At 39.3% G+C, this 13,200-nt stretch overlaps 1 protein-coding gene across 1 annotated transcript in view; it reads right to left on the reverse strand.

The window, feature by feature from the left end:
- Positions 1-495: 495 nt before the first annotated feature.
- Stt3b (STT3 oligosaccharyltransferase complex catalytic subunit B) overlaps positions 496-13,200 on the reverse strand; it is a 73,079-nt gene continuing 60,374 nt past the window's right edge. Inside the window, 10 exon segments of the mRNA XM_038321770.1 lie at positions 496-2,101; positions 4,236-4,346; positions 4,348-4,427; positions 4,430-4,448; positions 6,681-6,794; positions 9,966-9,985; positions 9,988-10,008; positions 10,011-10,136; positions 10,881-11,071; positions 11,782-11,969. Coding sequence (XP_038177698.1) covers positions 2,021-2,101; positions 4,236-4,346; positions 4,348-4,427; positions 4,430-4,448; positions 6,681-6,794; positions 9,966-9,985; positions 9,988-10,008; positions 10,011-10,136; positions 10,881-11,071; positions 11,782-11,969 — 951 coding nt within the window. The 3' untranslated portion in view covers positions 496-2,020.

The following is a 13,200-nucleotide window of genomic DNA, read 5'->3' on the forward strand; positions in this document are numbered from 1 at the left end:
TCGTGTGAAAGCTGAGTGCGGCCTTACTTACGTTCTAAGCGCTGCCATGACGCTGCAGTCGAAAGCTTCAAAGTCACAATGCCGAACTCCCACCGACAAACTGTGTTAGTGATCACAACACGGAATAAATTTAGGTTTGGAACAATCTTAATCTTCTAAGCTCACCAACTGACACTCCAGTGTGGTAAAACTCACCACCACCTCACTTCCCTACCACAGCATCGTGAGCTCCAAACTGTCACTGTGCACTTTCTAGGCCTGGCTGTGCAGTCTTGGAATCCTGTGGAGTAGGTACTCCTTAGTCTGGTCTCCTTCCCTTCCCTCCAAAAGTCACAATGAGGTATGTTTTATTCTGAGTAAAAAGGTGCAATTTGAAAAAGTGGTTTGAGTTGAACTTATTTTCTACACACTGACTAAAACCTTTGTGAGGTTGGCAGAGAAGATGGGTCAGAACTCTGCAGATCCTTTCAAAATAAGATGTGCAAAAGACAACACTTAACACAAAATCTGAATTAACTTTATTTCCCTTATGGTCAATAACTTTCTCTGCATTGAATTATAAAGCAACAAAGTAAGATAAAATCCCCCAAATGACAAGGTATCAGAAATCCAGATTTAGTTACACTTTATTTGTGAAAATGTTCAGCCTTTTTTTATTGGTCTGTAAAGAACCATCATCCGGGGTCAAAAATGAATTCTATAAATCAAACAATATTCTACACTTTGAAAAAGGAAATCAGCAGTAACATTCTCACGGAACATTGTAAATTACGGTTTCTTCATAAAAGGTTCATCTATTCTGCACTTTCCCACCAAAAGCAGTGGCACGTGGTATAAAAAGTTCTCCTGCGGCAGGAAACCCTTTCGCTTTCACTTCACTAAACAACGGGGTAAGTTTTCAAGTCTGTATAAAGTTGCCTATAAGCTGGAAAATGAACATGGTCAATCTCCATTCATATTTTAGTGCATCTTTTGACAAATGTCACATTTGTAATAAAAGTAAGAAAATGCCTAGATAGCACTAAAGAGTGTTTCATCAAATGCTTCAGGTATTAAAAAACATGGAGCAGTGAACAGAAATCATTGTGATGAACAAAACTGGTATAAATGAGGAAAATCCAGGCAAAGTTTACAAATCCTTTGTCATTTAAGTCACAGAAATGAACTTTGGATACCTGTCCACTGTAAGGGCTTTCCCCTTAATCATCTGAATGTAAACATGGTGCCAACCCCAGTACTAAGGTAACAAAAGCCAACCCAGCCAGCAACATTCTGTATGTGCTTGCCATGATTCCCAAAGGATATAAATTTAGCCCTTAAATGAACAATGCATGAAATCTGCTCTTTAAGTACCTGGTGAAAACACTTGCTAACCGCAGTGCGGATGTCTGAACACAACACCTATCTAGTCAGCTAACTACACAGAGGCCACCGCCAGCAGCAGCTGCTCACAGGCGGCACTGAGCGACACAGTGGACATTTGATGAAACATTCTTCACACCAGAGAAACAGGAAAATAAATAGAGTTTACGGAAGTACTCTCCTCTTAACACTTCTTTCTCAGACCGGGGCTAGTTTGTTTACTGGTTAGACACTCTTGTTACATCTGTCATGTGTGTCTTACATATTGCTATTTGGGTAATTCAAACAAAATGCAGATCTCGTAAAAGGGAAAAAAATTGACAAGTACACATGTGCCAGGGACCAAATTAGAGGGTTCTTTGGTGCAATTAGTCCAAATTCTCAGATTTGAAGGGTATTATGTACCAATAATAATAATAAAAAAAATCTTCTGCCAGATGCTCACAGCATGGCTCTGTCTTGCTTCACATTACAGATCGAAAACAGTTGTTCTCAATAAACCAATTTAATTTTTAATGAGGCATTGCCAGAAATTTTGTACATTGACCTGGCCCAGCGATGGTTCTGTACCCTTGGTGTTGTGAAACAGGACATGAGCTGAAGGCAAAGACCGGTTCTCACAAGGACAACTGCTGCAAGTCAGGTCAGAACAGTGTGTTTAAACAGTCTTCTTAGAGATTTTCTTGCCTTTCTTAAAAACTAGCTTATTTTTAATGTAGCCACGCTTCCTTTTCGTAGTCTAGAAAGAGAAGAATGCAGAGTATTAGTTCAGGTCTCCTACTGACTGATGTGCTTGTACACACCCAGCTTACTCTGGTATGAGACTTCATTAAGTTTGTTGCTAGTCTTGGGACATGGCCTTTGAATGCTCAGTGTGAACCGCTGTCATGGAAGAGGGCGGATGTGACTATAACTAGGGTCCCTGGCTGTAAGAGGATCACTACAGCATCTCGGTCTCCCTCCTCAACCACTGTATGCTCAGTGGTAACGATGACAGATCCCAAGCACCAATCTAAGGCATCAGAAGGGAATGCTACTGTTGGCTCAGCCTCCATGGGAACAGGCTATGTCAGAAATACAAGTTAATATAGAAATTTTCAGAACCCCACTTGTCCCATCTGCAAATGAGGATGATTATCCACCTTCAAAACTTTAATACAAAAATTGCTTTGCACATTCTGTCATATCCTTTTAGGAAGGAAACATGTCAAGATGAATTCCTTGAGTTTGTTTCATAAATCTTATAAAATAATTTCTTACATTACATATAGTGTATGTTATGTGGGTATATGTGTGCATTTGTTTGCCCATGCACACAGAGGTTGGAAGTCAACCTCCACTGTTCTCCACCCTGATTTTTGAGACAGCCTCTCAATGAACCTAGACCTCACCAATTTGGCAAGGCTGGCTGGCCAATCAGGGATCCGTCTATCTATCTCCACCAGTGCTGCCATGCTTTTCATGTAGGCGCTGGGGATCAGTAAGCACTTTACCCACTATGCCATCTCTCCTGCCTCACAGATGTTTTCTGGTAGGAGAATGAAGAGATGTGGTGGTACAAACTGCTACAGACCATCTGTGAAATCAAAAGTGGCTACATCCAAGATTCTGAGGAAAGCACTGCACCATCAAGGAGCTAGGATTTTACATTAAATAAACTCTTCACAGAGGCTTCAAAACTCAGGTTAAAGACAGCCTGTTCTTCCTAGAAAAGTTACTTGACACCAAAGCTGCTCTTGAGATGATCTCCACAACTCTCACGGTGGAGAGAACAAACTGCTACAAACTGTCTTCTGACCTCCGGGCCTCAGGTGCTGTGGCATGCCTCCTCCATTCCTCAAAGCAATACAATTTTAAAACTTTTTAAACACCATACATTGAGTCAGCATTGTGGTACATGCACGAAACTTCAGCATTCAGGAGGCGGAGGCAGGAGAGAATCCCCTCATTTCAGACCAGCCTAGGCTACATAGCAAGACTACTTCATAATAGTAGTGAAATATCACTTTTAATGTATAACATGACCTGTGCACTGACATATTTGGTGTGTACTGTAACAGTTTAACTGTTCTGGGCTATGGAAACACCTAAGCGCCCTGTGGAAAATGGTAACAGATCAGTTCTCTAATCAGAACTGTGCACCCAGAGCCTGCCCACAGGACAGCAGCACTCCCTGACTGCCCATCACTTCCACCCTGCATCCACACCCTCAGTGTCAGCTATCTTTAATAGGGAAGGTTGAGAGATCTACCCAACTTAAATGAGCAATAATAACCCCTAGTAAAAGACTTCTTAACCACCTGTTATTAGAAAAAGGACTGCAGTGGTCTCCTTTGGTCTCCTCCTAATTCCTGCCTACAAGTTCTGTCATAATAATTACATTAAAAAATAAGTAGCTTAAAAATGATTTGAGTTTTTTGGTTTTTGCTTCAGAAGGCCTCACTTAACTATATACAGGCAATTTACTCAGCAAATAAAAGCCCCATTCAGTGTAGAACTTGAAATAATGTACTTTAATCTGAAGATGAGTAACCAATAACTACAATTTTTTGAAGTTTTGACTTTCATGCAGGTTTGGACAGTAATGGCTACAGGTACTGTTTAGAAGACATCCCCACTAATGGGCATGGCCAGAGACTGAATGAATGCTCTAGAAAAACTTACTGGGGCTTGCCAATAACTAGCAGGCCACCGGAAATTGTGGCTTGAGGTTGCTTAAGTGCTCTCTGTCAGAAAGATTCTCATAGTCCTATATCTTCTTGTACAAGCAGTCATGTTCTTTATGAGCCAGTTTTTCAGCATTTTCCATACCAGCCTACTGAACCACCAAGTTGAGGTAGTCTTCTAGCAAGATGACATCACCAGGGACCTACCTTCTTTGACAAATACTTCTGTTTGGGGAAGATATTGGTGACTCGAGGCTTGTGACCTAGTGTTTCCCTGTTGTCAGGTGCTTTCACTTTATATATCCTGACAAGCCAGTGCCTCTGATGTAAAGGCTTCCTCCAAATGCTTGAATTTAATGTCCTTATTTCCAATCTCGGCATTACGGGTTCGGTCAAACCTGGGGGTGTGCGAAAATCTAGCTGCAAAGTAACATCAGAACTAAATGTCAGTCAGCCTTATAAGAAACACATGCAGTAACTACAAATAGCAAGTGCTAGCAAAGGGTAACGAATGGCCTCCCGTAAGAAACAGAATGGCAGAATGCATCCTAACAGGTCTTCATACCCATGTAGGGAGAAATCATTTTTAAGATTTCTAGACAAATCAGAATATGTTCTCAGAATCCTTAAAAATAGACGAGCAGTTTAAGTTGTGGTGTTTACATGCCTTTGATCTGAACACGTGAGAGGCCAAGGCAGGAAGATCTCTGATTCGGAAGCCAGCCTGGTCTACTTAGTGAGCTCTAAGTCAGCTACAGGCTACATGGTGAGAGTCTGTCTCAAAAGCTGTCCTGCTGAAGAGACATGAAGGGACATGAAGAAGGAGCTTTCTTTCACTTAGGGCCTCCCAATAACTATCTGTTTCATTATGCCACACAGGCTCAGCTGCTCATGCACAGGACTGACTCAGTCTAACCACCCACTTTCTTTTTAGATAAAAGAAATGCCCATATAAACCAATGTTCTGATGTCCTGCAGGGGCACCCTCCATAGAAGCTAAGCCAGCTGAGCCATGGGAAGACTTAGGAGAAATAAAAGGGCAATGGGCACTCTGTAAGAGAGTCTTAAACCAAATTAATACAGACACAAATGTAAACTTGAAGACAAACACAGTGTAAAACCAGCCTGCAAAGCAAATAGCGAAGTTCTTGCTTGTCCTCGTAACAGAAAAATTGCACTGCCTGTGGTAACATGCATGCCTCTTAGGTATGAAAACCAACAGGGCTAAATAGTTCATTAAGCCTAACACCTTCCTCCATGCAGAGAACTCATCGTTTATACCAGAAAAAACATTGTGGAGTAACTAAGACTTTTTTCCTAGCATGAGGTTTGGATCCCATTGCAAGTGCAAATGAAGCAAACACAAATAAAAATTTACATCTAGATTATTGTGGGCATGGTTGTTTTGCTTCTAAACCCACCTACAGAATGACCACAGGTGAATAATGAAGCAGATACCCACTTATGCCCATCTATACAGAAAGCAAACGATATATAACTTCTCCAGATCATACTAGCCATCATCACTTATTTTAGAATAGATAAACTGTTCCACTATTTTGTTTTTGTTTATTTAGAGACAGGGGTAGCCTTTGAAACATTTCCCAGAACTAGTTCTTATAGACCAGGCTGGCCTTGAACTCACAGAGATCAAAATGTTTCAGATTTTGAGGTTCAAACAAACCTTTTCAAATTAAATCTAACATCATTTCCCGGTAGAAAAGTAAACAAATAATTCCTCTGATTTTTTTTAAGTTACCAAGCTGACTAGAAAGCAATATGGAATTCATTTTCACCAACAGCTTGGAATGAAATTATCAACTTCGTAGTACAGGCTATAAATGGATTAGCAATAGTTAGGGGAGACACGATTCCTCAGTCCCTACAACTTCTTAGGTTGGGATGGATCCCTGCAACAAAGACAGAATAACAGCAGCCAAAACCAAGTCTATCCAATACATGCAACACAGGATAGGAGAAACTTCAAGGAAGTGTCTCGGAGCAGTGGCTTAGAATTGCATCCCCAATCATACTCAACAAAGAATAGTAAAATGGTAGAGACAGGAAAGAAGGCTGAGGTCTTCACAGGGGGAAGTGATGGCCAAGTGTGCCTGTGGAGAAAAGCTGAGGGAATGTGTAAGGTTGGCTTGCAGACTGTTTTGGTGCCCCCTGGACTCAGGCATCTAGAGTTAGCATTATCATCAGTAAATGAGAAGTTAATTTGTGCCTTTAAGGCAGGAAATGAGGCTAGATGAAGAGAGAATACCTCTGTTTGCTGTCAATTGCTTTTAGTGCAAAAGTAATTTTTAAATGTCAGAATAACATATTTTGGTTTCCATCAAAAGCCAAGTCATCAATCTAAATGCGCCCCTCCCAATTATTCACAGACAAGAAAAAGTCACTGGTCTAACATTTTTCTGTAACATAACACAAAAAAGTAGAAATTGAGTTAGGCATGGTGACACATGCCTACAAGCCTAGCACTCCCAACACTGAAGCAAGAGGATCAGGGGTTTGAAATCTAAACACAATGGGAAAAAAGCCTTGCCTAGTCCTCTTCAGTACAATTAAGACATCTTTTTTTTTTTTTAAAGAGTTTATAAGGCCCCTCCCCATTTGAATAAAGATTATAGAAGAACTGATTGAACCAACCTGCATTTCTCCAAATCTGTAGTATGACATTTTATACATAAGGCAATTTAACAGAGTAGGAGATCCAGCTTTGTCTACACGGAATTCTCCCTGCTGTGTGAAGTAATCTCCTTCCTATGGAAAGAAACACAAGTCCAAGGTCAGCCCAGAATAACACCCTCAAAGCTACAGGTCCTAGCTGTGGAAGTAGCATTACGACATTAAATTCTTTTTAATCCCCCAGCCCCAAAATTAATCCTGTCAAATTTTCAGTCACACAGTTAAAAAGAATGAGACTGACTCTGATTCCATGCTTTAACACCAGTAGAGCTCCCAGCAACTGCCCTCACTCACCACTCCTTGGCGCTTACCCTCAAGTTTCCCTATGAACTTCAAGATCCCCTTTTAGATGCAGAGGAGAATGTTCAGCAAACTAGAAAGAATATATAGCACTATTTTTGTAGTAATTTTTAAGGAGTTAATTTATAAATTAACCTCCTTAGAGGGATAGTTTGCTACTATTTTAAAAATGTAATTTCAGATAGCAAAAAATGTAATTTCTGACTCAGACATTCCTTTTACAGGAGTATGTTGTATAGATACATACATACACACACATATTGATTCAAATAATGCATATACAAAATTACTTACTATGCAGAGACATAAATCACAAAGATAGGTTAGCCACACACTAAAATGGAACACTCAATGTAAGAAAAAAAAAAAAGAATGAAGACGATGATCAGTTTAATAGATTCCTAAGGTCTATAAACTATATATACCTTATTTCTAGTTAGTTGCTTAAATAAGAGTTGCAGACATAAAACTGTATTATGAATGACCAGTGGCTTCTATTAACTGACAAAATAGTGTGGTGCACTGTGCTGTGAGGTACACACACACTGTAGATGGTGTACTATCTCACACACTCCCTTTTCTGACAGCTCTTAGTCTATTCTCTCAGCTGTTTGCAAGTACATGATATGCAGAGACTTTCTTTGGAAGGAATATGTTCTTTTCTTGTTAGGGCTAAACTCTGTTCATACTTTGTATTATCTATTCACAAGGTGTAAAAATAACATTTTTAAAAACAAATTTGTTTATGTGTGCTCATATTATGTATTTGGGCCAGGTGGTGATGGAACAAACCTTTAAACCCAGCACTTAAGAGGTAGAGGCAGAGGCAGGCCGCAGCCCGGTGAGTCAAGGTCAGCCTGGTCTTACGTATTGGAAAAAAATCATGGTTACAACTTTTAATGGTGCCAAGTAATTCACAAACTAAAATCATGTTTTTAAGAGAATGAAATTTCAGATTAACTGAAAGTAAGGAAATAACGTTTGTTAATTACAGCCAAGGGGAAAATGTCACATCATTTTCACCTGCGCAGGATATCTGGGACTATGCTCCATCTTGGTCTGTTTCTCTCTCCTCTGTCTATATATTTCTCATCTTTTGGGCATTCTCACCTAAGCAACAATTCTAGTTACCTGTCTTCAGAAGGTAGGAGATACAAATCTAACTACAAATTTTTTTTTGAGGATGAATAGAGGCACGGGTATACCAAAAAGGGCTCTGGAGGGGGAGGTGACAAATGTGTAGAGGGAGAGGCATTTCAAGACAGTATTAAAAACACATGTTAGATTAATACCACCATACATAATTACCCATCTTCAATGGCAATAACCTAAGTCTTGCCTTGGGCACCATACTAATTCTATATCCTAGAAAATACCCAATGCTCAAAGCATTTATGTTGATTAGCATTAAAAAACTTGCCTGGACACCTAGCTGACAGTTTTAATTCTGACTCATATTGTTAAATTCCACAGTCATTCTCTGATATGGGATTCCCCTCCGTATGCTGTGAATGTGTTTGTTAATGAATATAAAGCTGCTGGGGCCTATGACAGGGCAGAATAGAGCTAGGTGGGAAAACTAAACTGAATGCGGAGAAAGAAGGCGAAGTTGAGAGATGTAACCTTGCTGGTAAACCATGAGTCTTGTGGTAAAATATAAAATAATAGAGAATGGGTTAATTTAAGATGCTAAGAGCTAGCTAGAAATATGCTTAAGCTATTGGCCAAACAGTATTGCAATTGATATAGTTTCTGTATGATTATTTATTTTGGGTCTGGGCAGCCAGGAATGAACAAGCAACTTCCAACTGCCATTTTCTGTATCTGTTGAAGGCTTTTAAAGCACTAAGTAACATGATCAATGAATGTCAAATTCATGGATGAAGACAAAGGACTGATTTCTAGATTATTGTTCTCTGTCAGATCTATAAAACATTAAGGGTAACAGAATTAAAATGCAATCAACAGGTAGAAAAAGAGGCTGGGATGAAGAGAAGAAAGCCAGAAGACCTGACAAGGGTAGGATGGAGGTAGTCATGAGGGATGCTTTAAGACGAGCATTAGGAAGGTAACCCCTTACTACAGGAAAATCAGAGTGTGATGTAGGTGTGTCTTCTATCTATCTGATGATTTCATTGGTTAATTAATAAGAAACTGCTTGGCTCATAGGTTAGAACATAGGTGGGTGGAGTAGACAGAACAGGAAGAAGGAAGTGAGGTAGATGGCTCAGGACAATTGCCCTGCCTCTGCTCTCTGAACCAGATGCCATGCCTCTCCTAAGTAGTCAGACCGCCATGCCTCTCCTCAGTGAGAGAGACGCGATGAAGCTCCAGCCCAAGAGGACATAAGCTAGAAACTTCCCGGTAAGGCACCACTCGTGGTGCTACACAGATTAGTAGATATGGGTTAATCAAGATGTGAGTAAGAGGCTGAAACAAATGAGCCCAGGCAGTATTATAAAAGAAACAATTTGTGTGTGTGTTATTTCGGGTTTTAAGCTAGCCGGTGGCCGAGGAGTAGGGCGGCAGGAAGCCGGCCCCACAGCTCCTCACTACAGAAAGAGTGCACAGACATGAATCTAGACAGCACTGTTTACTAACATAACCGTGTTTAGTGTAATACTTTCACATAAATGGGGTATCAATATAAGTGTGTTATATGGCATGGTGAGGCTACCAGACCTAGGACATGCATTTAGTATTTTTTTAAACAAATAGCGTAAGGCAGTAGAGAACCAGAGGATAGGATGATGTAAACAATGAACACGCGCCTGATGACGTGTGCCTTTAACCTCATCCTTAGAAGACCAAGGCAGGACCTCCGAGTTTCAGGCCAGCCAGAGGTACACAGTGAGGAAAGGAAAGAAAAGAAAAGAATGCAAATTGGCAAATATGAGAACTGCTTGGATCCCATGAGCTGTTTAAGATGTCCAGTGTGGTCCTTACCCGAATGTCTTTTGGATGCTCCCTTCAGCTATCCTAACCATCAGAGGAACTTGTTGATATCATCACCAGAATAGCCAATAACTCCTCCAAAAATAACCATACATAATCAAACATCCAGAGATATCATGATTTTATAGGCAGCTGTTTCATTAGAAGACATAGCTTTCCTACCTGTAGGATAAAATAAAATGTACATTGTCACTGTAAGATGAAATTCACTGTGTTTGATATACATGAATTTGGGTAGGAATGATTGTCTATGAAATGTCATAAACATAGAAGAATTCACTAACTTCTTAACTATGATAACCATTTTAAAACAAAAGTATCAAAATAAGAACACACATTTTAATAATTAAGTTCTAGAACATTTATATTTTATGATGAAAACAAGCAAGTTCTTAAAGAGAGATCGTTTTTCTTCCCAACCTCAGGCTGAACCTGGCCCATGATTTCCAGATCAGACTCTTCTGAGCCAAGCAGATACCTGATAATTAGCCACAAACAGTCACCAGAAACGGAATCCATTAAGACCCAGTTCTTTCTACTCATAGACTTTAAAAGTACAGAATAATTAATTTATGGAGATTCACTATTTAACAGAGTGAATATATAATTTGCACACCTGTATGACTTGCACATCATAAAATACTTTTCATATTTGCAAACTTTTCCTTAAATTTGCAATGTAAAAAATATACATCAAGCATTTTAAGTTTCAGATTTTGCCTAGTTCTCAGTAAGCTAAATCTACCAAAAGCTACTGGAAATCAATCTGCAATTCTGATTACATAATACTACTCTTAAAACCAGACAACACAGAGAGACACATATTTTAACTTGTATCTTTCCTGTTTAATTGTAAGTGAAGTCTGATTGCTAAGTATAATTGAACTCCTTTTATTTTTTAAAAACAATGAAGCCAAGTCCTCACCAGTGCTATGTGACTGTTATTCCAGGTGTTGTTATCCACCAGAGTAGTCCTGTTGGCCATCCCAGCGATCTGATAGCCATAGTCCCACCAGGACATGACCCGGGCATGTTCATCTGTATTTTGTCTTAGCCAAAAGTATGCTTCTCTAAAATCATCTAAGATATTTCTGGTGCTGAAAAGAACCACAGTATTATTTTAAAAGACATCTTAAGAGTGAAGGAGATAGTTTAAAATTTTGAGATATTTAATCAGTGAAAAATTTCATTGTAAAAATAGCAGTTGAAAGCCCCTACTTCCAAGGTGGGGAAGGGGAGTGGTTGTGTCTGTACTAGTGTTTCCCAAGCTAATGTGCAAACAAATCACTTGTCTTGTAAAACATCAGATTCTAATGAACTAACTCTGGGACAAAGTCTGATCCTCTCTAAGTCTATAAAATTTCATGTGAAGTAGAAAGTTGAGATGTAGTACTATAAGTCACCTGCAAAATCTGGCTGCACTGAAATCGCCAGGGTTCCTTAACCCACAGGTGGCTGGGTCCCGCCCCCAGGCCTCTCAGGTAGGCTTAGGGTGGACCCCATAATTTACGTTTCTAGCAAGTTTTACACCAAGGATGAAGTCCAGTGTCTACTAAGTATACACAAATACACATGCAGAAATATTTTGGAAAAAAGCACAAAAAATATAGTTACTACCACCCATCTCAAAGGTTGAGGAAAGCCACATGAAAGAAAGTAAAGTTAGGGAGTGGGGTTGCCCTAGTATGTGGGCAGTCCTGGGTAACATCTCTACTATGCCTTAAAAAACAAAATAAAAATCAGTTTCACAAACAGTATCCTTTTTTCTTTGAGGCAAAATAAAAAGTTTAGGTCGTTGTTTTCTTACCCATCATGGTTGTATGAGGCGAGGACCACACTTGGACTGGAATAGGCATTGCTAGTGACCCATGTGCAATGGACAGCGAACATCATCAGGAGCATCAGCATGAGCATGGTCACAATGCTTTTGATGTTGGGGCCTAAGCCCTCTTCAGTTTTCTCTTGCTCTGTTACATGTTTTCTTACTTTACCTGCCTGAAGATGGATAGCAAAAAGAACTCTTTGCCACTGTATTTGGTTTATTAACACAATTGGGAAAAGTGGGGAGACTATTAACCTAGCAGTAACTCTGTGGTCAGAAAAGATGCAAACAGATATTCTATGGGTGATATGGAGATCTGCTCTTGTCTTAATCCAAAGTAAACTTTAAAGTCAATGTGAATCAAAAAATACACTCAAACCAAGGAGTCAATCTCAAGGCAAACTATCTCTATAACAGAAGGCAGCTTTTAATTAAATGTAAAGGAATTAACTATGGGGTTCCATTCTGACAATGTGTAATCCAGCATGTATATATTTATACTTAATTCTACTCTCAGAAATGGTTACGCCCACCTAAAATGCAGAGTAGGAAATTACTAGGAGAGAAACTCAATGCACACACGCTCCTTTTTGTTGAAGAGAACATAATAGTCATAAACTCTTAAGTTAAAAGGCTGATTAAAGAAAAAAATACAAGTGTTCTTGATTAACACAAATCTTTATGAATTTTTTTCACAGTAACGAAAGAATTCCAGCTGAATCTTACACTATAGCATTCCAATGCTTATTCATATTGATAAATTTAGTCAATATTAAAATAGCAAAGTCTATCAGGTCATTCAAGACAAGTGCTATAATTCTTAAGTCTTTTATACTTTTGTTCAACACAGGTCTGCTCCTATTGTTACTCAGGTTAAAAGTGAATTCCACATACTAGAAAAAAAATAGGTGCTAGCAAACAGGTGTTTAACCAAATACCACTTTTAAACACCAAGTTACCATTTTAAAGTTTTACACATGGGCTGGGAGAGTAGTTCAGAGTAGAGTGCTTGCTTTACATGAATGAGGTCCTAAATTTGACTCCCAGCACCACACAAGGTCATATCAAATACAGACTAAGAACAAGTGAAAGCACTGGTCCACATGGTTAAATCTGATGTAACTCAGAGTTGTGTTCTCAAAAATGCAAAGGTATTAACATCCTGTGACTTCTCAGGTACAACTGGCCAAAAGGAAGTTAACAATTCCTTCTCTGATTCCATTCTTGTTGAAAGGAGGCCACTTGTTCATTCCAGCTGCCCGGAACCAAAATAACCACACAGATACTGTATTAATTAAGTCATTGCTTGGCCTATTAACTATAGTTTCTTATTGGCTAAATCTTACATCTTAATTTAACCCATTTCTATTAATCTGTGTATTGCCATGTGGCTGTGGCTTACCA

Source organism: Arvicola amphibius, chromosome 3 (assembly GCF_903992535.2).
Source record: "Arvicola amphibius chromosome 3, mArvAmp1.2, whole genome shotgun sequence".
In the NCBI taxonomy this organism is placed as follows: Eukaryota; Metazoa; Chordata; class Mammalia; order Rodentia; family Cricetidae; genus Arvicola; species Arvicola amphibius.